This window comes from Microcebus murinus, chromosome 3 (assembly GCF_040939455.1).
Source record: "Microcebus murinus isolate Inina chromosome 3, M.murinus_Inina_mat1.0, whole genome shotgun sequence".
Lineage (NCBI taxonomy): Eukaryota > Metazoa > Chordata > Mammalia > Primates > Cheirogaleidae > Microcebus > Microcebus murinus.
Window position 1 is genome coordinate 21,800,533 of NC_134106.1, and position 23,782 is coordinate 21,824,314.

General features: G+C 51.3%; 1 protein-coding gene across 4 annotated transcripts; it reads left to right on the top strand.

The window, feature by feature from the left end:
- Window positions 1-11: 11 nt before the first annotated feature.
- CAD (carbamoyl-phosphate synthetase 2, aspartate transcarbamylase, and dihydroorotase) lies at window positions 12-23,504 on the top strand. 4 transcript variants are annotated; one of them, XM_012788245.2, is made up of 45 exons: window positions 12-450; window positions 694-833; window positions 3,282-3,411; window positions 4,273-4,415; window positions 4,590-4,731; window positions 4,929-5,100; window positions 5,277-5,462; window positions 5,618-5,730; window positions 6,049-6,194; window positions 6,467-6,598; window positions 6,735-6,968; window positions 7,094-7,315; window positions 7,529-7,717; window positions 7,955-8,079; window positions 8,261-8,391; window positions 11,707-11,819; window positions 12,281-12,525; window positions 12,735-12,981; window positions 13,286-13,384; window positions 13,556-13,780; window positions 13,870-14,052; window positions 14,261-14,479; window positions 14,766-14,933; window positions 15,444-15,626; window positions 15,738-15,842; window positions 16,318-16,557; window positions 16,805-16,886; window positions 17,202-17,368; window positions 17,545-17,709; window positions 17,857-17,988; window positions 18,195-18,396; window positions 18,787-18,977; window positions 19,077-19,217; window positions 19,459-19,560; window positions 20,004-20,100; window positions 20,300-20,350; window positions 20,637-20,681; window positions 20,788-20,957; window positions 21,058-21,132; window positions 21,641-21,853; window positions 22,046-22,171; window positions 22,367-22,522; window positions 22,619-22,720; window positions 22,930-23,024; window positions 23,135-23,504. In XM_012788245.2, exons 1-45 carry the CDS (start codon window positions 369-371, stop codon window positions 23,235-23,237), a joined length of 6,729 nt encoding a protein of 2,242 aa, XP_012643699.2. In that variant the 5' UTR covers window positions 12-368; the 3' UTR covers window positions 23,238-23,504. The 4 variants fall into 4 exon arrangements, with proteins under 4 accessions (XP_012643699.2, XP_012643700.2, XP_075856736.1 ...); XM_012788246.2 differs by lacking the exon at window positions 20,300-20,350; XM_076000621.1 differs by lacking the exons at window positions 20,788-20,957; window positions 22,619-22,720; window positions 22,930-23,024; window positions 23,135-23,504 and having other exon boundaries at window positions 22,367-22,516.
- Window positions 23,505-23,782: the final 278 nt, after the last annotated feature.

The window sequence follows — 23,782 nt, forward strand, 5'->3', positions numbered from 1 at the left end:
GTTTGGTCTTTTTAGGGAAAGGCACCCTGCCTTTCTGCGTTTCTTGCATGGGCTGGGAGGGACTTCTTCAGGGTAGCTGGTGTTTTCAGGATTCCCCTGATCTTGCGGTGCAGAGATCGCGCGGCCTCGCTGGCCCCGCCCCTTGCGTGCGCGGCCCCGCCCCTCACGTCACCGGTTCCCGCGCCGCCGCAGTCACCGCCGCCGAGCGCGCCTGAGGTTCCTTCGCCTGCCGCGCCTGCCTTCTCCCCAGCGCCCCGCGCAGTTAGCCACGTGGACCGACTCCGGCGCGCCGTCCTCACGTGGTTCCAGTGGAATTTGCAGTGCTTCCCGCTTCTCCGTACTCGCCCCCGCCTCTGAGCTCCGTTCCCATGGCGGCCCTAGTGTTGGAGGACGGGTCGGTCCTGCGGGGCCAGCCCTTTGGGGCCCCTGTGTCGACTGCCGGGGAAGTGGGTAAGCAAGCCGGGGCAGGCTGCCGACCTTATCCCACTCTCTGATGCCCCTCTCCGCCCAGCCTTCTCCGTCCAGACCCCGCCATTTTCCCGCCTGCAAACTCCCTCGTCCCCGTTCGGTGCCCATGGCCTGGCCCCTTTCATCCCTCACGACCAAGGCAGCCTCCACGGGGGCATGGTCATCTGGCAGGGCAGTGTTCCGAAGGGTGCCCTGCCTGAACCCAGTCCTGCCTCTCTCTTGCAGTGTTTCAAACCGGTATGGTCGGCTACCCCGAGGCCCTCACTGACCCCTCTTACAAAGCACAGATCTTAGTGCTCACGTATCCTCTGATCGGCAACTATGGCATCCCGCCAGATGAAGCGGATGAGTTTGGTCTCAGCAAGGTAGCCACACCCAGTGCTTTCTCTGCATTCTGCCTAAGATCAGTAACTGTTAACTTGCAGGGAATTGGGAGACACTGACATCCTGTTGGGCATCCTGGAGAGAACGAAGACACCCACTTTAGTAATAAGTACTAAGATGACTTGTTAGGCAGGAGTTGTTAAGTACCTTGAGAGGCACAGTGTTGGAGGCCTCAGAGGAGAGAGATACCCCCTTTGTTAGGGGTATCAAGGCTCTAGACATAGTTGAGAGTATTTTGTGTGTAGTAAAGGCATTGATCAAGGAAAGTGGTAAGAAGTATAAGGGAACAACGTTGTCCAGTTTGTTAGGAGTGCAGAAGTCATGATGAACAAAAAAGCCCACCGGCAGGTTAAATACAGCAGACATGTAGGGACTTGAAGCCAGTCTAGAGTCTGAGCTCAATTTGGTTAGGAACCATTGAAGGTTTTTTAGCAGAAGAGTCTTGTGATGGGAGTAATGCTTTAGGACTATGTAAATTAGCAGGAAAGAGACTTGAAACTGTAGGGTCACATACTTCTCAGTGACAATACCAGTTTCCCTACAAAACCAATGGCATTATCATCTTCTAGACCTACTTAGATTGCCTTGTCTGATTTTCTACTTTTCAGTTCTGTTCTTACCTCTAGATAGGAAAACTCAGTTTTTCCCTGCAGTGAGGTTTCCCCTATTCTTTTGCCTCTGGAGATTGAGAATTAAATTGCCCTCTGAGAGTTCAAGTAATAAAATAAATCAACATATAGTAATTCAGGTAATAGAGGAAGTCACTATAACCTAGATGCAGTATTTCTGAAAACTACTTTTGTCTGGATTGCAGATATACTGAGCCTTTAGTTATTTGGGGGGGGAGGGGGGAGGACAGAGTCTAGCTTTGTTGTCCAGGCTAGAGTGAGTGCCGTGGCATCAGCCTAGCTCACAGCAACCTCAAACTCCTGGGCTCAAGCAATCCTTCTGCCTCAGCCTCCCGAGTAGCTGGGACTACAGGCATGCGCCACCATGCCTGGCTAATTTTTTCTGTATATTTTTAGTTGGCCAATTTCTTTCTATTTTTAGTAGAGAAGGGGTCTCCTCTTGCTCAGGCTGGTTTCGAACTCCTGACCTTGAGCAAACCACCTGCCTGGGCCTGCCAGAGTGCTAGGATTGCAGGCGTGAGCCACTGCGCCTGGCCGAGCCTTTAGTTCTTAATTTGCCTTCCCAGTCACCCTAACACTGGAGAGAGGAACCTGTGGATAAGGGGCACATTTATTATTATTCCTGGAAAGGAATTTTTAAATTCATCATAAACCTATAAATACTCTGCATTCCAGTTTCTAATGCAGTATCTTGTGAATCTCATTAACGTATGTCAGTCGTCAGCTTTATCAACTCTAGGCACACTGACAAAATTGAGTTTATAAAAGTAAAATTGAGACCCTGATGGGACCAGGATGAGTGAGGCCTCCTAGAGCCAGTGACTCAGCACTGCTGCTGTTGTGGCACATGTGCTATGCTGTACATGAACTTGAGCATGAGTGGATTATTCTACCTGGCCCGGGAGGATTCTACCAAACTATCCTTACGATTCCTCAAGGACAATCTCAACATGCATGTTCCTTAAATCTTTCACCACTGAGCTGAATATTGTTTGAATATATTAATACCACCCCTCCCACATAAACTTCCTGTTTCTTTTCAGTTACTATATGCTTATCTATTGAGTAACAAATTGATGTTATCTTTTTTTAATGATAATCCCAAATGAAATTTAGGGGGATCTAGTCATGCCTAGTATTGTGCCCCAAACCTTTTTTTTATTTAGTAATGTATTACATACCTACATATTTTATCACTCAGTTTATATCACACTCTGTAATTGATATTTTGTTTATTTAAGTATTATCTTGTGAATTTTCTAGCTCCCTACATCAGAAATTAACATGAAAACAGGGACCTCATCTTTTCTTGTTCACTGCTCTTTCCCCAGCATCTGTCATAATATCTGCACCTAGTAGGCACTCAGTGAATATCTCTTGGCTGATACCATGTGCCTTGCTCTTGAGGAGTTCACAGTTTTGTGACAGTGACAAACACATACTTCATAATACAACCAAAATAGCAATAAATAGGTGGAAATAAAGTGTTAGATGAGCTCTAAGCTGCAGTGGGTGAGCATAGGTGGCTTCACAGAAAAGGGGATTTGTGATCTCATTTTGGATGGCGTCATCTTCAGTTATCAACTAGGCACACTCAGCCCATGTGTTCAATCTTTCATATGGAGGAAGGCATTGTTGGAAAGGGAACTGTCTATGCAAAAGCGCCAAATGCTTGGTATGTTAAAGGAATGACAGGTCATTCAGTGTGGCTGAATACAGGGTCCAAGGCCACACGATGGGGAGAAATGCTGTAAAGAGATGCTTGGCCCTGAGTTCCTCACGATCTTCTTCCATCTACAGTGGTTTGAATCCTCGGGGATCCACGTGGCAGGACTGGTGGTGGGAGAGTGCTGCCCCACACCCAGCCACTGGAGTGCCACTCTTACCCTGCACGAGTGGCTGCAGCAACATGGCATACCTGGCCTGCAAGGTATGGTGGCAAGCACAAGCGTGGCTGGGCACAGCATAACATGCCTGGATGGAAAGAATCCAGAAGGTTTCTGTAGTCTGTTGGGACCCAAGTCTAAGGTTGTGATAGAAGGTTTAGATTAGAGTCTGGTGCTAGGGAAAGAACTTAGCTATTGTTCAGATGGAAAATTTTCAATATACAAATGTGTGAGTAGTATGATGAATTCTCAGCTTCCATAATCAGCACCTCAGGGCTAATCTTATTTCAACACCACCACTACCACCCCTAAATTATTTTGAAGCAAATCTGAGATGTCATATCATTTCATCCACAAGTAGTTCAAGATCTAAGAGAAAGGTGTCCTATTTAAAAATATGACCACAATAATATATATTTTAAAAATTAATAATTCCTTAATATTAACTATCCAGGCAATGTTTTAAATTTCCCTAATTCTGTGAATTTTGGAGTTTTTTTTATTTGAACCTGGCTCTAAGCAAAGGTATGTAGGTTGTATTTTGGTTGATATGCCTCTTAAATGTAATCTATAGACCTTGAACCTATTTGATGAAAACAGGTCATTTTTCCTTAGAAGTATCCCATAGTCTACATTTTGATTCCATTTCTGTGGTGTTACTTAGCATATTCTTTTTCTCCTTGGTATTATTTTCTGTAAATGGATAGATCTAGAGTTGTGGTTCAATTCAGTTTTGATATTTTTGTCAAGAATGCTTCCTGGTAGTGTACTTCTGCCAGGATAGCACTACATTTTGATACCCTTAGAACAGCTGTGTGTGACTCAGGGCTCTGGAATTGAAGTGTAACCTCACGGATGACTGAGTTAGGGGAGTGTGATCTCTGAAGCTGTGCTGTTTTTGACAGGAGTGGACACTCGGGAGCTAACAAAGAAGTTGCGGGAGCAAGGGTCTCTGCTAGGGAAGCTGGTCCAGAATGAGACAGAGCCTTCATCCCTGCCATTCTTGGACCCCAATGCCCGTCCCCTGGTGCCAGAAGTCTCCATTAAGGTACAGAGGTAGAGTGGGAGAGTATTGCAAACAGTAGCACAATAGTTATATTCTTCCCACAACTGGGGTGAACACTCGAGGGAGAATCAGAGGAGGCCTCAAAGGTAGGGGTTGGTGTGGGCATATCTTATACCCACTGATCACAGCTGCCAGCTGTTACCTTCTATTCCTCAGACTCCACAGGTATTCAATGCAGGGGGTACCCCTCGGATCCTTGCTTTGGACTGTGGCCTCAAGTATAATCAGATCCGATGCCTCTGCCAGCGTGGGGCTGAGGTCACTGTGGTACCCTGGGACCATGCATTAGATAGCCAAGGTGAGTAGTGTGGGCCTGTCTAGGACCTCAGATGAATAGCTTGGGTGGGAGATCTGTCCCTTGGTCCAGTTACTAAGAGTTAATATGAGTTGCAGTGAAGAAGATAAAGATCAGGACTTAGGCTTTTGTGGGAAGGGCTGCAGGTGTGTCTCTTCTATTTGAAATGCTGGTTTTGACATCTTTTCTGCCCACTGCAGAGTATGAGGGTCTCTTCCTAAGTAATGGCCCTGGTGATCCCGCCTCCTACCCCGATGTTGTATCCAGGCTGAGCCGTGTCTTGTCCGAGCCTAATCCCCGACCTGTCTTTGGGATCTGCCTGGGACACCAGCTGTTGGCCTTAGCCATTGGGGCCAAGACTTACAAGATGAGGTGGGACTCCTGGGGAGCAGAAGGACCCCCCACTTGTGACCTGAGGGGTGGGTGTCTTGGGAATGGGAAGAGAGTTGGTATTTCTTAGTGTGGAAACAGAGTGGGGCTGGTGAGAATAGTGCAGTGGCAAAGAGAGGGTGAGAGGGGCCTGTGACTCAGCACGTTTCCATCTCCAGATACGGGAACCGAGGCCATAACCAGCCCTGCTTGCTGGTGGGCTCTGGGCGCTGCTTTCTGACATCTCAGAACCACGGGTTTGCTGTGGAAACAGAATCACTGCCAGCAGGCTGGGCTCCTCTCTTCACCAATGCCAACGACCGTTCCAATGAAGGCATCGTACACAACAGCCTGCCCTTTTTCAGGTGAGCCATTCTGCAGGGTGAGTGTGTGTCTGTGCAGCTTTGAAGCCCTGTGGGCCTAGAAGATGAAAAATAGACCTGAGTCCTCTTTCCCACTACCTGCAGCTGCCAGTGTCAGGCCAGTGACAGCAGGTTTTGTGGTCTGATCTCTTCAACAGTGTCCAGTTTCACCCAGAGCACCAAGCTGGCCCTTCAGATATGGAACTGCTTTTTGATATCTTTCTGGAAACTGTGAAAGAGGCCACAGCAGGGAACCCAGGGGGCCAGACAGGTAAGCCCCTGAGTAGAATTGGATTATGTATCTAAGAACACGTTGGTGCCAGGATGGGTATAAGATGGATGTACCCTAGGCATTCATATATATCTGGGAGGTTACAGTTAAGGGGATGGGTGGGGAGGGTGGGGGTGACTAAGCCAAAACAGTTTAATGCTTCTCCTATTAAAAGCAACTCCAGTGTCATGAGTCCTGGGTTCTGGTACTCATTGGATATGTAATATGCTCTAGACTCTTCTGAAAGTGAGGTGGTTTATCTAGATGAACTCTCTGTCCTGCCCAGCTCACATCGTGTCAATCTTCTTTGCTCCACAGTTCGAGAACGGCTGATAGAGCGCCTCTGTCCCCCTGGGATTCCCACCCCAGGCTCTGGGCTTCCACCACCAAGAAAGGTTCTGATCTTAGGCTCAGGGGGCCTCTCCATTGGCCAAGCTGGAGAGTTTGACTACTCAGGCTCTCAGGTAAGGCACGTCCATCTCCCCACTTCTGGGTGTGGGTGACCCTCAGAAATGGAGAGAGCATTAAGGAGAAGGGCTGAGTCGTGAACATTGGTTGTGGGGAGGAAATGAACCAGGAAATCTGGGGAATGTACAGAAAGATGAGGGGTAAGGAATAGAGTTAATATTTAGGGACCAGGAGTATAGGGCGTGTAAGAGGAGGAAAATGGCAGTCTAAGACTCTCTGAGATCTTGCTTTTGCAGTAGAGGCTGAGATGTCATTCTTGTCCTTTTAGGCAATTAAAGCCTTGAAGGAGGAAAACATCCAGACATTGCTGATCAACCCCAATATTGCCACAGTGCAGACCTCCCAGGGGCTGGCCGACAAGGTCTATTTCCTTCCCATAACACCTCACTATGTAACCCAGGTATGACGGGCAAGGCTGGACTGAGAAGGAGACTCATGGCGGGCAGGGAGGTTCAGTGGTTGCTCTGGGTTTCCAAACGTCTTTGATTCCCTCTCTACCCCTAAGGTCTTACTGCTACTCCTTTCCCCTTCCTCAGGTAATACGTAATGAACGCCCAGATGGTATATTACTGACTTTTGGGGGCCAAACCGCTCTGAACTGTGGTGTGGAGCTGACCAAGGCCGGGGTGCTAGCTCGATATGGGGTCCGGGTCCTGGGCACACCCGTGGAGACCATTGAGCTGACTGAGGATCGGCGCGCCTTCGCTGCCAGGATGGCAGAGATCGGAGAGCACGTGGCCCCCAGCGAGGCGGCAAATTCTCTTGAACAGGTTCGAGAGGTGGTTGGGTAAAGGTAGAATGGTGTTATTTTCTTTATATCTTATTTTCACTGTGTCCAGGTACCCTCCAGGCAGCAGGAGGTGACCTATTTGTTAATCTCTTTTACTCATTGTAGGCCCAGGCAGCTGCTGAGCGACTGGGGTACCCTGTGCTAGTGCGTGCAGCCTTTGCCCTGGGTGGTCTGGGCTCCGGCTTTGCCTCCAACAAAGAGGAGCTCTCTGCTCTAGTGGCCCCAGCATTTGCCCATACTAGCCAAGTGCTGGTAGACAAGTCCCTGAAGGGATGGAAGGAGATTGAGTATGAGGTGGTGAGAGACGCCTATGGCAACTGTGTCACGGTGAGTGATTGATGGGAGTTGAGGGGTGCAGGGGAGTCATGCCAGGCAGTATGAGCTTTTGGAAGAGCAGAGCTCTAGGCTGAGGTCTTTGAGGGTTCTGTGTGTCCCTCAGACCTAGGTTAGGTACAGCGCAGAGGTAACGACCCTGGGATGTGACCTTCTGCCTCTCCTGGCTGCCCTTGGCAGTGACCTCCATGGCACCCCCCTTCACAGGTGTGTAACATGGAGAACTTAGACCCACTGGGCATCCACACTGGTGAATCCATAGTGGTGGCTCCAAGCCAGACGCTGAATGACAGGGAGTACCAGCTACTGCGGCAGACAGCCATCAAGGTGACCCAGCATCTGGGAATTGTTGGAGAGTGCAACGTGCAGTATGCCTTAAACCCTGAGTCAGAGCAGGTAAGGCTCTAGGCCCTGGAGCTGATGCTCTGGCTATTATTTCTTCTGCCTTCCATAATTTTTGGGTCTCAAGGTTAAGAGGTTGGCCTATAAGCCCTGAAATAGAAACTGGGATCATCTTTCCCAGGGTTGGGCTTTGGAGAGGGCTTATTTTCTCTCTTCCCTGAGATCTAGACAGGGTTTTCTACATAGGCCTGGTACCCGGTGACTCTTTTTCTTTATTTTTCCCCTTTGCAGTATTACATCATCGAAGTGAATGCCAGGCTCTCTCGCAGCTCCGCCCTGGCTAGCAAGGCTACAGGCTACCCACTGGCCTATGTGGCAGCCAAGCTGGCTTTGGGCATCCCTTTGCCAGAGCTCAGGTATGAGGGTGGAGGAGGAATCTCAGTGATGAGGGGTTGGGGAGCCAAAGAAAATACTTATGGGACGGAGAATATGAAGAGGACGTTGGCCTGACCTTGTGGGGATGGGCAGAACTATCTGGAGCTCACCCTTTACACCTCCCTCTCTGTTCTTCTGTCACCCCCACCTGCTGCCTCCCAGGAACTCTGTGACGGGAGGAACAGCAGCGTTTGAACCCAGCCTAGATTACTGTGTGGTGAAGATTCCTCGCTGGGACCTCAGCAAGTTCCTGCGTGTCAGCACAAAGATTGGAAGCTGCATGAAGAGCGTTGGTGAGAGTCATGCCACAGATTACCCCCACCGGTCCCACCAGGAAGGACCAAGAATCTCAAATGTCAGAGTTCCCTGGTGTAGTCTTTCAGCTCCTATATGAGCAGCTGCTTGGAAAGGTGGTCTCTTACTAGAGACGTTTCAAACTAAGATAGGCATTGTCATCAGGGGTGGGTCAGGCATCAGGAATCTATATTGGAGTGTAGAAGCTCTGGGATGGGGCACAGCAATCAGACTGTCTCATGTCATGTTTTACAAATGAGTAAACTGAGGTGCCCACTGGAGGAAAGTGGCTTGGGCAGAGGGCCCACAAATGAGCAGAGACAGGGCCAACACCTGTGGCTAGACCTGGTTCCTGGCTGCCTCTCTGTTCCACTGCATTGCCTGTCGTGTGAGACCAGTTCTGTGGAACTGCGCCCACAGCATTTCATCCTCACAGCGTTTTGCCCGTGGCCTCATCAGTAAGTTGTTAATGCCAGTGACATTTTTTCACTGTGTTCATTTCAGTACTGATGCTTTGGGGAAACAATTACTACTTGTTTTTCTGTGAACCGTTCTAAATCCAAGTAAGCACGGTAGTAGCCATTCTTAGCATATGTCCTCCTCTGGCACTTTTTGCCTTGGTCACTAAATGAAATATTTTTTAACATGATGCTCAGATCAGAGCAGGGCATCAGAGACCTTTTTGATAACAAGGAAATGTATTAATGAACAATGAATAGATGTAACAGTTACCCACCAAGCAGTGGTAGAGTAGAGCATGTTGGAATTGAGTTAATATGCTTCTTTGTGGTATCCCTTTAGTTGCCATAGACTATTCTCTAAGACATTTCAACCAAAACAAGAGTACGTGTACCAAAGTGCCACCAGCTTAATGGATAAGAGCAGTTTATTGTGCTCTAAATGTCCACGTAGAGCAGGAGAGTAGCCTTTAAACAAGTAAGTCTAAGCTCAAATATTATTTCAGAATTTTTAGAAATCCTACAAGACTGCCAAGTTGTTCCTTCTGGAGATGAATTTCTGTTATAAGAAAATTAGAATAAACATGGGAATAAAGCCATAATTAAATTGTGGCTAAAAGAAGTGGGTTGAAAATAGGACAATCAAAGACTGATTTCAAGATGAGGCATTTAAATGTTTTACATCTATTCATGTACCCTTGGAATGTGATTTTTAACGTTTTGTAACTTTATTATACAAGTTAGATACACAAATCATTGAAAAGTGAGAAAAGATAGTTTAACCAAAGAAAATAATCACCTGTAATCTTGCCATACAGAAATGGATTAATTTGGCTTTGGCTATATATAGTTTATTGCAGAGATTTTTTCTTTCTTTCTTTCTTTTTTTTTGAGACAAGGTCTCTGTGTTGCCTGGGCTAGAGTTCAGTGGCATAATCATTGCTCACAGTAACCTCAAACTGCTGGGCTCAAGCGATCCTCCTGCCTCAGCCTCCCAAGTAGCTGGGACTATAGGCATGCATGCACCACCTCAGCCTCCCAAGTAGCTGGGACTATAGGCATGCATGCACCACCACCCCCATCCAATTTTTTCTGCTTTTAGTAGAGACAGGGTCTCGCTCTTGGTCAGGCTAGTCTCAAACTCTTGAGCTCAACGGATCCTCAAGTCCCAGCTTCCAGGAGCTAGGCCAGCTAATTTTTTAATTTTTTGTAGAGATGAGGTGTCACTCTTGCTCAGGCTGGTCTCAAACTCCTGGCATCAAGCAATCCTTGTGCCTCAGCTTCTCAAAGTGCTAAGATTGCAGATGTGAGCCACCATGCCCAGCCCTTATTGCAGAAATTTCCTAGGTGTACATGTATGAGTATGTTGGGTTTCTCTTTTTTAGAAAACCCCACGGTAAATGATTTTGTAATATAACTACAGTACAAAAGATTTGAACAAAATCACTCATAGTCCACTTGCTTAACACTACTCTTAGCATCTTGGTGTTTTAAAATTATTTTAAAGAAATGTAAATGTTGTCATAGATTTGTAAATAGAAAAATACAGTTGATAAATACTGGAGGCCAGGCGCGGTGGCTCACGCCTATAATCCTAGCACTCAGGGAGATCGAGGCGGGAGGATTGCTCAAGGTCAGGAGTTCGAAACCAGCCTGAGCAAGAGCAAGACCCCATCTCTACTATAAATAGAAAGAAATTAATTGGCTAACTAATATATATAGAAAAACTTAGCCAGGCATGGTGGCACATGCCTGTAGTCCCAGCTATTTGGGAGGCTAATGCAGGAAGGATTGCTTGAGCCCAGGAGTTTGAGGTTGCTGTGAGCTAGGCTGACGCCACAGCACTCACTCTAGCATGGGCAACAAAGCAAGACTCTGTCTTAAAAAAAAAAAAAAGAAAAGAAATACTGGAAACCTCTAGTGTTAATAGTCAGAGGACATGAACAAATCTTTACAGAAGAGGAAATCAATAAGCTAAACCTGGGGAAAAAGTTTCCTCACATTAGTAAATACAAGTCTAATTAAAATAAGATTGTTTTTCCTTGTTAATAAAAATTATCTAAAATGATTATGCCTACCTCTTAGAAGGTTGGTTAAACTTACACTTTGTATTATAAAGCACAGACTTCTATAAAGCAATTAGTACTTATCAAGGACCATAAAATTTGTTTTACTTATCTCCTCTACACTTCTGGAAGTTTGTCCTAAGAAGATAATCCAGCTGGCTCTGTGGCCCACGGAGGCCGAGATGGGAGGATTGCTTGAGGCCAGGAGTTTGAGACCAGCCTGGGCAGCATAGTAAGACCTCATGAATACCAAAAATTTAAAAAATTAGCCAAGCATAGTGGATTGTGCCTATAGTTTCAGCAAGTTGGGAGGCTGAGGAGGAAGGATTGCTTGAGTCCAGGAATTTGAGGCTGTGGTAAGCTAAGATTGTGCCACTGTACTCCAGCCTGAGCAATAGAGTAAGACTCTGACTCTTAAAAAAAAAAAGGTGATCCAAAACACAGAAAATAATTACAGCCTCACTTATAACAATTAACAACTTAAAAGCTAAGTGTCCTTCAGTAAGGTGGCAGTTAAATTATGGTAAATCATGTAGGAATTGAGCTGGTGCTTATGAAGTCACACAGCAATGTGGGAGGATGTGTATGAAGAGGGGGAAAGTGGATGGAAATTGTATGTACACCATGTTCATGTGAATTAAGGTTTCTTAATAGAGAAACACTATGAGTCCTGCCAGCATGAGACCTGCTTTGGGAACCTTCCAGAGTCTTGACTATGAACCACAGGCATTATGGGTTTCTCCACCCCTCCTACCTCCAGGCCCTCAGTCCTTCCATCCTCTTCCTCTAGGTGAAGTCATGGGCATTGGGCGTTCATTTGAGGAGGCCTTCCAGAAGGCCCTGCGCATGGTAGATGAGAACTGTGTGGGCTTCGATCACACAGTGAAGCCAGTCAGTGATATGGTAAGCAGCTCCCCTCCCCTGGCAGCACACCTAAAATAGACCCTGCCTCTCTCTTCCCTCAGGCCAGGAGCTTGTCACCAGTAAAACTAGCAGCAGTCATCATTGGACATTTGCCGTGTTGTCACTTTGCTGAGAATTTTGAGATATTGTCTCATAATCATTACATGAGGATGTTTCATTAGACTTGTTTTTACAGATGAGGAAACTGAGACCTAAAGAGGTTATGAAAATTGCTCAAAGTCACACGGCCTGTGGCAGGATTTGTATCCAAGTTTTTGCGATTGCAGAACCCATACAGTGGTGTATAGCTTACCTTTCCTAGCACAATGGCAGCTGCTCATGCTCTCAAGCTTTAGAGGTGCTGGCAGTAGGATGGGAATATTTTTGCTTCATATTCTGACATCTATCTCCTGCCTCAGCACAGTATTTCTATATCTGTCTGTCTGCCCTCTCTCTATCAGGAGTTGGAGACTCCAACAGATAAGCGAATCTTTGTGGTGGCAGCTGCTCTGTGGGCCGGTTACTCAGTGGATCGCCTGTATGAGCTCACACGCATTGACCGCTGGTTCTTGCACCGAATGAAACGCATCATAGCGCACGCCCAGCAGCTGGAACAGCACCGAGGACAGCCTTTGCCACCAGACCTGCTGCACCAGGCCAAGTGCCTTGGCTTCTCAGACAAGCAGATTGCCCTTGCGGTTCTGAGGTCAGAGGTGGTGGTGAGGGTCTCAGGCTGAGAACTGTGGGGCAGAGAACCTTTGCACCAGTAGGGTGTCCTTGGGGGTGGGGAGCTTTAGGGGCTTCTGATGTTTGTCCCTGGAATATTTTCCTCTCTAATCCCTGCCCTGTGGTCTTACTACTCTCTCAGTCTCTACTCTACCCCCAGGGCCTATGTTTTTGACCCTTCTCCTTTAGCACAGAGTTGGCTGTTCGCAAACTACGTCAGGAACTGGGGATCTGCCCAGCAGTGAAACAGATTGACACGGTTGCAGCTGAGTGGCCGGCCCAGACAAATTACCTATACCTGACCTATCAGGGCACCACCCATGACCTCACCTTTCGAACGCCTCATGTCCTGGTCCTTGGCTCCGGCGTCTACCGTATTGGCTCTAGCGTTGAGTTTGATTGGTGTGCTGTAGGCTGCATCCAGCAGCTCCGAAAGGTTCGAGAGTTCCTCTTTCATCCCAGTTTCTCTGCTGTTCCATTGCACTCATCTTGGCACTCACTATTAATTGCTACCCCTCAGTTATCTTACAGAGCTTTGGTTGGAGGGTAGGGAGGGCCTCTTAGGGCATCTGTAATGCCCCACACAGCACATGAATCTGCTTCCCAACACTTTGTACCTACTTCCCTTCTGGGGCAGACATTCTATACAGCTGTCTCAGAGGAGGCTAGGCTAGCACTCTCTGAAGTAGGGGCTTTGGCTTAGTTTCCCCATGATCTTCCTCCCACCCTCCCTGTCACAGATGGGGTACAAGACCATCATGGTGAACTATAACCCAGAGACAGTCAGCACCGACTATGACATGTGTGATCGACTCTACTTTGATGAGATCTCTTTTGAGGTAAGAGGGATAAGGGCTGCCTGGTATCCTGGACGGCCAGGGTTAAGTGGGACTGGCTGCCTGACCTTGAATTCTTTGGGACTTGGGGTCGGGGGGTAGTAATGAGCAAGAAGGCTCAGATCCCTGACTCATTTTGCTGTGACCACTTGTTTCTCCCCCTGCGCTGTGTAGGTGGTGATGGACATCTATGAGCTAGAGAACCCGGAAGGAGTGATCCTATCCATGGGTGGGCAGCTGCCCAACAACATGGCCATGGCTTTGCACCGGCAGCAGTGCCGGGTCCTGGGCACCTCCCCTGAAGCCATTGACTCTGCTGAGAACCGTTTCAAGTTCTCCCGACTCCTTGACACCATTGGCATCAGCCAGCCTCAATGGAGGGAGCTCAGTGACCTAGAGGTGGGCTGGGGCCTGGTAGGAGACCCAAGGGCTTAATGATGTTCAGGAGTAAGTGTGAACAACCCAGCTAAGCTCCCTACCTCCCACAGTCTGCTCGCCAGTTCTGCCAGACCGTGGGATATCCCTGTGTGGTGCGCCCATCCTACGTGCTGAGTGGTGCTGCTATGAACGTGGCCTACACCGATGGGGACCTGGAGCGCTTCCTAAGCAGTGCAGCAGCCGTCTCCAAAGAGCACCCCGTGGTCATCTCCAAGTTCATCCAGGAGGCGAAGGTGGGAGGCCACAGACAAAGAAGTCTCTGAGAGCACTCTCCCAGCCCTGGAGGAGACTCTGCTCTCTGCTCCTGCAGAACTCTAGGCACCGTGGGCTGGAAAGAGTGGGTTGTGTGGGGGCTGTTAAAGGAAGGGAGCATTCTAGGGCAAGTGGGAGAAGAAAGTGGCCCTTGCCCTGCATCACAATGCCTGTGTTCCCCCCCACTAGGAGATTGATGTGGATGCTGTAGCCTGTGATGGTGTGGTGGCAGCCATCGCCATCTCTGAGCATGTGGAGAATGCAGGCGTGCATTCAGGTGATGCCACGCTGGTGACCCCCCCACAAGACATCACCCCCAAAACCCTAGAGCGGATCAAAGCCATCGTGCATGCTGTAGGCCAGGAGCTACAGGTCACGGGACCCTTCAATCTTCAGCTCATTGCCAAGGTAATAAGGCTGAAGGTAGAGGCTAAAAGGCCATGGCTCCTCCACATTCTTTGCTGGCCACAGTGCCATGAAGTTCTGAGTTGTATCCTGCCCTCATCTGAGTAGGCAGGAAAGCTGGAGGGAAAGGGCCACAGTTAGAGCCAAGGTATTGTCAGGGTTTGTGACAGTCAGTCACCCTGAACACTGTCCAGACTGATACCCACAGACTGAAGAAGGAGGGGAAGAGTGAAGGTCAGTGAGTGATGGCCAGCCTGCAGAAGGCCTGACCAATTCTTCTCTGCCCCAGGATGACCAGCTGAAAGTTATCGAATGCAACGTGCGTGTCTCTCGCTCCTTCCCCTTCGTCTCCAAGACGCTGGCCGTGGACCTGGTAGCCTTGGCCACACGAGTCATCATGGGGGAAGAGGTGGAACCTGTGGGGCTCATGACTGGATCTGGAGTTGTGGGGGTAAAGGTAAGATGAATCGAAACCCTTGGGGTTAGCAGAGAAAAAGTGAGGGGGAGCCCACTCACCACACACAGTTGTCAGTCAGCACATACCAGGCAAGGCATTATCAACCATGAGAGTGACAAGATGGTCTTGTCCCTTAGGAGCTTACATACACTCTCTGGGAAGCAAGAGAAGTTGGATCCAAGAATAGGTTTGGCATAGAACAGTCCGTGATGACACTACATATTCAAGATACAAATAAAATACTACAAGAGTTTAGATACAAGAGATACCACTTTCAAAAACAGATGTAAGCCACCACGCCTAGCTGATTAGGATTTTTGTAGAGCTTGCAGGTCAAGGCATAGCCTAAGAAGCCAAAGAAGGACCTGGAGTGTGTTTGGGAAGCAGTGGGGCACACCTGAGAGTAGCAGTTGGAGGGTAGGTGACGCTGTTGTTCATGTCTGCCTCTCCTGGTGAGGGGCGGTGGTCCCCTCACACCTTGGCCCCCTCTCTTCCATCCTGCTCTCACAGGTGCCTCAGTTTTCCTTCTCTCGTTTGGCGGGTGCAGACGTGGTGTTGGGTGTGGAAATGACCAGCACTGGGGAGGTGGCTGGCTTTGGGGAGAGTCGCTGTGAGGCCTATCTCAAGGCCATGCTAAGCACGGGCTTCAAGATCCCCAAGAAGAACATCCTGCTCACCATTGGCAGCTATAAGGTACCGGAGTCCAGTGAGGGTCACCGGGGTGGCCTTGGCTCCCTGGGCAGGGGATGGTCTTGAGATGGAAGGCAGGAGAGACAACCTCATCATCCTTCTGCTTGGTTCCAGAATAAAAGCGAGCTGCTCCCAACTGTGCGGCTGCTGGAGAGCCTGGGCTACAGCCTCTATGCCAGTCTGGGCACAGCCGACTTCTACACCGAGCACGGCGTCAAGGTACGGGGCTCCGCAGCCCGCTCCGCCGCTGCCCGTCCCCAAGACAGTGAAAACATTGCACCAAAGATGTCTGTCTCTCCGTGTTACCCTGCTATTGTTACTACTTTTGTGATGCTAATAGCATATATTCCACATAAAACTAGAGTGCAGAAAACCTGAGAAAAAGAACCCCTTATAATTTTTCTGCCAATGTTAACATTCTGATACTTTTCCTTCTAGAATTTCATCTGTGTATACATGTGTGAGCTCATACTGCACATAGTCCTTGGTGATCTATCTTATTTAACATAGTGTAGACATCTTCTTGTCAAGAAATACACTTTGCTAGGAGCAAACAGAGGGTGCTCTGGTCCTCATCCTTTGGGTCCTTGGTCTCCTCACCATGGGCTTCTGGGCCAGCTCCCCTCCCTTCAGGCCGGCCTTCCTGACCCCTGCCAGGCTCAGCTGGGTCCTGACCTTGGCTCCGGGTCGGCAGGTAACAGCCGTGGATTGGCACTTCGAGGAGGCCGTGGATGGCGAGTGCCCACCGCAGCGAAGCATTCTGGAGCAGCTGGCTGAGAACCACTTTGAGCTAGTGATTAACCTGTCCATGCGTGGAGCCGGGGGCCGGCGTCTCTCCTCCTTTGTCACCAAGGGCTACCGCACCCGGCGCCTGGCTGCCGACTTCTCTGTGCCCCTCATCATTGATATCAAGTGCACCAAACTATTTGTGGAGGTAACTGAGGCCCGGGTACTGCAGGGAGACAGCCGGCCATGATGGGCGGAAAGAGGGAGTAGGGAGCACCATCAGAGTCAGGAAATCTCAGTATGAAACGGCCATGCTCACAAACTCTGGCTGTAGGGAGAGAGAAAGTGGGCATAGAGAGTGCAGAGCCTGGTTTATGAGAAAACCCAACCCCTACCTACAACTCCCAGGATCTCCCTTCCCTTAATTCAAAGCTGACCGTGCTTTCCACTCACAGGCCCTAGGCCAGATCGGGCCAGCCCCTCCTTTGAAGGTGCACGTCGATTGTATGACTTCCCAAAAGCTTGTGCGACTCCCTGGTAAGTGCATCTTTTGTGAGAACTTGGCTTCTGCACACTGGTAGCAGCTGGCATAGAGACCTTTGGTGAGGTGAAGGATGGCTGGGGGCCCACTCTCTGCCATGGGCTGCAGAGACTACAAAGGCCCCAGAATCCTTCTCACCCTGAGCTCTTCCAGCCCTCAATCCACAGTGCCCTTGACTGAGGAGCTTGCCACCTCTTAATTGTATCCATCCGTTGCTGCTAATTTTCATGTTACCAAACACAACTCACCTCATTGACATCCCTTGTGTTTCTGAATCTTCCTCTGATCTTGCTGCCCCCACGTTTTCACAGGATTGATTGATGTCCACGTGCACCTGCGGGAACCAGGTGGGACACACAAAGAGGATTTTGCCTCAGGCACAGCTGCTGCCCTGGCTGGGGGCATCACCATGGTTTGTGCCATGCCTAATACCCGGCCCCCTATCATCGACGCCCCTGCTCTGGCCCTGGCCCAGAAGGTGAGTTGCTACACTCTCAGTTCCTGATCAGAGACCCACATGTACCTGCCAGCCCACCCCTGCCTCCCTGGGTCCTTTTCCCTCTGCCCCTTCCCATGGGCCCAGGCCACTAATGCCAGGCCAATGTGTGTGGACATGGATGCCAACACGCCTTCTCTTGTATGTACCCTCTCCAGCTGGCAGAGGCCGGTGCCCGCTGTGACTACGCTTTATTCCTTGGGGCCTCGTCTGAAAATGCAGGGACCCTGGGACCTGTGGCTGGGTCTGCGGCTGGGCTGAAGCTCTACCTCAATGAGACCTTCTCTGAGCTGCGGTTGGACAGCGTGGCCCAGTGGATGGAGGTAGGGAGTGTGCATGTGGCAGGAGGCTGCCACCTGAGTGGGCTGCCGGCAGTGAGGACTCAGGGCGGCGCCTGAAGGCTGTGGGCCCTGATGAGCACGGCAGTCACAGGCTCTGCATGCTCCCTTATCAGTTCTTTCTGCCCCTAGCACTTCGAGACATGGCCGTCCCACCTCCCCATCGTGGCCCATGCAGAGCAGCAGAGTGTGGCCGCCATCCTCATGGTGGCCCAGCTGACCCAGCGCTCAGTGCACATATGTCACGTGGCGCGGAAGGAGGAGGTGAGAGTGTACCAGTGGTCCCAGTTGCCTTGTTGCTTTCCCAGTAACACCAAAGGTCAGCGTGGTCCTTGGGGGCAGGAGGAGACCTTCTAGCTAGCACCCTTGCATGTCTGTCTCATCGTCCCAGCTGGGATGCTGGCCATGGGGACTTTGTGGGGCAGGGCACATGGGACGGCCTCTTCTGGAGCTCCCTCCTCTCCTCTTAGATCCTGCTGATTAAAGCTGCAAAGGCACGGGGGCTGCCAGTGACCTGTGAGGTGGCACCCCACCACCTGTTCCTGAGCCACGATGACCTGGAGCGCCTGGGGCCTGGGAAGGGGGAGGTGCGGCCCAAGCTTTGCTCCCACCAGGACATGGAAGCCCTGTGGGAGAACATGGCTGTCATTGACTGCTTTGCCTCCGACCACGGTGAGAGGACCCAGCATGCCCATCCTTGGCCGAGGAGCGCTTGTGCCCAGGTCAAGCTATGGGGCAGACCCAGTAAGAAAATGGGAGCCAGGCCAGGACTCTGGGCTCCAGGACCCCAGCCTATAATGCAGTGCCTGGTCTAGGATAGATGCTTGATGATTACTCATTGAAAGAATGAATAAGTGATGAGTAAAACTGTGAGAGAATATGTGGGTAAAACTGGGCCCAGAAGATGGCAGCAGTCCTGTTTCCCAAGTTTCCAATTCCCAGGAAAAAATGAGCATCAGGATTGACAGTGTAATGAGGTTGCTGGAAGTATAGTGCTAGGGTGTGTGACTTTCCAGATGTGGGAGTGATTGGTCCCAAGGGTAATGTCTCTCTTTCTCCCAGCACCTCATACCTTGGAGGAGAAGTGTGGACCCACGCCTCCCCCTGGCTTCCCAGGGCTAGAGACCATGCTGCCGCTGCTGCTGACCGCCGTGAGCGAGGGCCGCCTCAGCCTGGACGACCTGCTGCAGCGATTGCACCACAATCCTCGGCGCATCTTTCACCTGCCCCCACAGGAGGACACCTATGTGGAGGTGGGGGGATGAGGCCCAGAGCGGGCGGGGGACTCCCCAGCCCTAGATCTGTTCCCTGGCGTGTCCTTTCCCTAGCATAACCCATGGTGCTCTGGGCAGGTGGATCTGGAGCATGAGTGGACAATCCCCAGCCACATGCCCTTCTCCAAGGCCCACTGGACACCCTTCGAAGGGCAGAAGGTGAAAGGCACTGTCCGCCGCGTGGTCCTGCGAGGGGAGGTTGCCTACATTGATGGGCAGGTATGTGGGTGGCGCCCGCCTGATCTTGGTAGTGACCTCTTCCCACCACTTCCATTTTCTTCCCTGCCTGGCACATCTACACGCTGCCACTCCCTCCTCCAGCTGCTCTGTACCCAGGGCAAGGGTAGGGGTTAGCACAGCTCTCAGAGGCATTTCTGATTCTTGCTGGCATCTGCTCCTTTAGGACCCCAGATGTGGCTCTCTCCCCGCTCATTCCCTTGCCGTTGCCTTCTGTCTGCAGGTTCTGGTGGCCCCGGGCTATGGACAGGATGTACGGAAGTGGCCTCAGGGGGCTGTGCCCCAGCCCCAGCCCCCGACCCCTGCCACCAGTGAGATAAGCACGGTATCCACACTGCGGGCTGTGGCTGGCTGGGAGGGCCTGGGGGTGCGCCCAAGGGCAGGACTAAAAGCTCGAACATTTTTATTGGTGGTTCAGGGGGTGGAAGGTGCCACACTTGACAGGTGAAATCACCACCTACCTCTGTGTGCTACAGACTTCACTACATTTAAGAGGCTACGTAGCCTCTATGAGAAACACAAGCCCATTATTAGTCCAACCAGAGTAATAATGTCTGGGGCCCTGTCATTGGGCAAGTGCATACCTTTAAGAGGCCAGTTCATCTGCCACCTATTAACAACATACTGGAGGGATGGGGCTGAGGGGAGATAATGTAAGAGTGGAATCGGCGTGGACAAGGAACATTTGGGCTTTTCCTGAGGGATTGAATTTGAAGTGACATTGCATCACTTACTTTTCAAAACATTGGGCCACTGTTATCACTCCAGACACCTGAAAGGCCTCGCCGGGGCATTCCAGGGCTTCCTGATGGCCGCTTCCACCTGCCACCCCGAATCCACCGAGCCTCCGACCCGGGTCTGCCAGGTAAGAGAGGAAGTTCCTGTGACTCAGATATGTAGGGACAGGGTCCTCTTCCTCCTGGCACCTCTTCATCCACTTACCCTGCCCTCTCTCCATCCTCCATCCTAGTCTGGTCTGTTGTGCTCTCCTTTGCCTAAATAAGCCTCCCCAGCGTGAGTAGACATCCCTCAGTGTCTCACAGGCCCTTTTTTGTTGTGGGCAGCTATGTTCCTCCGCCCGGAAGCTGGGATCCCACAGGGCAGCAGAGCGTGGGGTAAATCCCGGTTGGTGGTTGGTGTGAGTCTGTCTCTTCCTCTTGCTTAGGATCCCTTTGCCAACTGGGAGGGCACCACTGCTCCCACACAACACAGCCCCTGTGGGGAATCTCATGTCTGTCCCCAGAGCTGCTGCAGTCCTTCCTGCTCTCCCCTAACCTGCTATCATGACTGTGCTGTGCATTGGTTTAACACGTACACCGTGATCCAGCTTTCCTGGGAATATGGGATCTCTCTCCAAACCTCAGCCACAAACTTACTTCTATCCTGTTGCCCTGTTTGCAGCTGAGGAGCCAAAGGAAAAGTCCTCTCGAAAGGCAGCTGAGCCAGGTAAGAGGCTCTACCCTGACACCCACTCACCTTGGCGACCTCCATGATCTGGCCTGGGTCGGAAGAACCCTCTGACCAGCCTCTCCTGCCCCGTCCCTCACTGCAGAGCTGATGGGAACCCCTGACGGCATCTGCTACCCTCCACCACCAGTACCTAGACAGGCGTCACCCCAGAACCTGGGGGCCCCTGGCCTGCTGCACCCCCAGACCTCACCCCTGCTGCACTCATTAGTGGGCCAACATATCCTGTCCGTCCAGCAGTTCACCAAGGATCAGGTGCCTGGGGTGGGGAGGATGGGACACCCAGAGCTTAAAGTTGGGGCTAGGACCTCTGGGGGCCGCTCACTGCCTTCCCAGCTGACTTGGGGTCTTTCAGATGTCTCACCTGTTCAATGTGGCGCACACACTGCGGATGATGGTACAGAAGGAGCGGAGCCTCGACATCCTCAAGGTCTGGATCGGGGCCAGGGGGCTGAGGGTCCCAAGGCAGGGTAGGGCTGTGTGTTGGTCAGAATAGGTCTTCCTTCCCCTGCGTCAGGTCCCCTCACATGATTCAACCCCCTACTGTCAGTAGCTCAGCCTTCTCTGCTGCTCTAGATCTCCCGCCCCCTGCCCATTTTTTCCCTCCTTAGAGCAGGATGTGGCTGACTTGGGAGGCCCTGGGCATCAGCCCACTCATGGGGCCATCTGGTCAGTGCTGATGTAGTCATGGGAGAGAGCTAGGGTGTTTCCTTCTCACGGGTAGCTCAGACACTTAACTATCGCTTTCTGGAGGCAGAGCCTTTAGCTCAGAGTGGTGCTAATGGGGAAAATGTTAAGGCTCTGACTGGTCACGGAGGTTTGGGTGGAGAAGGGTCATCTCAGAGCCCCACTAGTGTAAGCTGGGAGGCAGGTGCTGGCCTGTGTGCACCCCAAGGTGGACATGCACACACGCATCTTCCACCTTGCCCACCCGCCAGGGGAAGGTCATGGCCTCCATGTTCTACGAGGTGAGCACGCGGACCAGCAGCTCCTTCGCAGCCGCCATGGCCCGGCTAGGGGGCGCTGTGCTCAGCTTCTCGGAAGCCACCTCCTCGGTCCAGAAGGGCGAGTCCCTGGCCGACTCAGTGCAGACCATGAGCTGCTACGCGGACGTTGTCGTGCTTCGGCACCCCCAGCCTGGAGCAGTGGAGGTGAGGCCAACCTGTGTGCTGAGATGCAGTTGATACGGCTGGACTCGGGGACATGACGTCCCTTCTGCCCACAGTTTCTGTGACTGCAGGTCTCCAGTTGGGCCAGATGCATGAGGGTCCCCAGGGAGTGGGACTGAGGCGGGGAGGGGCTGCAGAAGACAGGATTCTCCCTCCTTATCCCTGTTTTCTCAGCTGGCAGCCAAGCACTGCCGGAGGCCGGTGATCAACGCTGGGGATGGGGTTGGAGAGCATCCCACCCAAGCCCTGCTGGACATCTTCACCATCCGGGAGGAGCTGGGGACTGTCAATGGCATGACGGTGAGGCTGGTGGTGGGGTGGGAGCCCTGCCAGGGCAGTGTCTGGGGAGGAGGCAGTTAGGCAGTGGTTTCTCCAGGTGAGGGCGTGCTGCATCAGGGAGGCCTAGATGCTGCTGCTCCTCAGGCGTTTGAAAGCTTTGACATGGAAGGAGGGCGCTCAGTCTGGGGTCTCTGTGGTGACTGGGTTTTTCCCTAGATCACGATGGTGGGTGACCTGAAGCACGGACGCACAGTGCATTCTCTGGCCTGCCTACTCACCCAGTACCGTGTCAGCCTGCGCTACGTGGCACCTCCTAGTCTACGCATGCCATCCTCTGTGCGGTCCTTTGTGTCCTCCCGTGGCACCAAGCAGGTGAGACCCTCACAGCCCAGCCAGAGGTCCTGGGGACTTGGGTTGGGCACTCAGGGCCCAACATTGCATTCACTGTGGCTCCGCCTCACCCTCCAGGAGGATTTTGAGAGCATTGAGGAGGCACTGCCCGACACTGATGTGCTCTACATGACTCGAATCCAGAAGGAACGATTTGGCTCTACCCAGGAGTATGAGGCTGTGAGTGTCAGGCTTGAGGAAGAAGCCGGGGCTGGAACATGAGAGCAGGAAGGCTGGGCACCAGGGCCAGGGCAGAGCTGTTAAGCCTCAAGCCCCTCAGTTGCCATAGCTGCATGTGGGTGTGGAGCGGCCCCTGGTGGAGCCCAGACTGTGTCCTCTGTAGCCACCCGTGTGCCGAGGTGCTAATGAGGATCCTGTCTGCCTTGCAGTGCTTTGGTCAGTTCATCCTCACTCCCCACATCATGACACGGGCCAAGAAAAAGATGGTAGTGATGCATCCAATGCCCCGGGTCAACGAGATCAGGTGATGCAGCATTAAAGTTGGAGACTACCACACAGCTGGCTGTCGGGAGGGGACGTAGGCCCGAACAGGCCATCATGGGCTGCGTGGTAACTCTTTTCCTCCTTTTGCAGTGTGGAGGTGGACTCAGACCCCCGAGCAGCCTACTTCCGCCAGGCTGAGAACGGCATGTACATCCGCATGGCTCTGTTAGCCACTGTGCTGGGCCGTTTCTAGGGACTGGCTTCCTTAGCCTCATCTCATCGGGCCCAGCTGCTGGGCAAGGAACCCAGTGCCCCCCACGGGGGCAGCACATGTAGTAGGTACTCTGGGGCATCCAGATGGTTCACATGTGCAGACCACGCTTCAGGCCCTGGGCTGGAGCCATCTAGCATGGGGACGGAGCCTCAGATACTGGGGCCCAGTCTGCTCCACCTTTGTTGTTGCACCTTAAATCTGTACAGTCACTTTTCTACTGACTTAATAAATAGCTGAGCTGCCTCAGTTCTGCTTCCTTGTGAATATTGAGAACATCGTGCCTTTAGCATAGGATGCTGAATGTAGTAGAACAAAGCTTTTTTTTTTTTTAGAAAATGGGATCAGATTCCCAAATTCTAAGAGCAGCTTCACTGGGCTGGTTTCTGGCTCTGGTGAGGCTGAGCAGCTAGACTTGGAGTTTTCAGTGTCATGACCCTTTAGGACTCCGGGCAGGAACATGTTATTCTGTTTGTGCTCTGAGTCCTGTGTTATACTGGCAGAGTTCACCTGTGGATTGAGGCTAG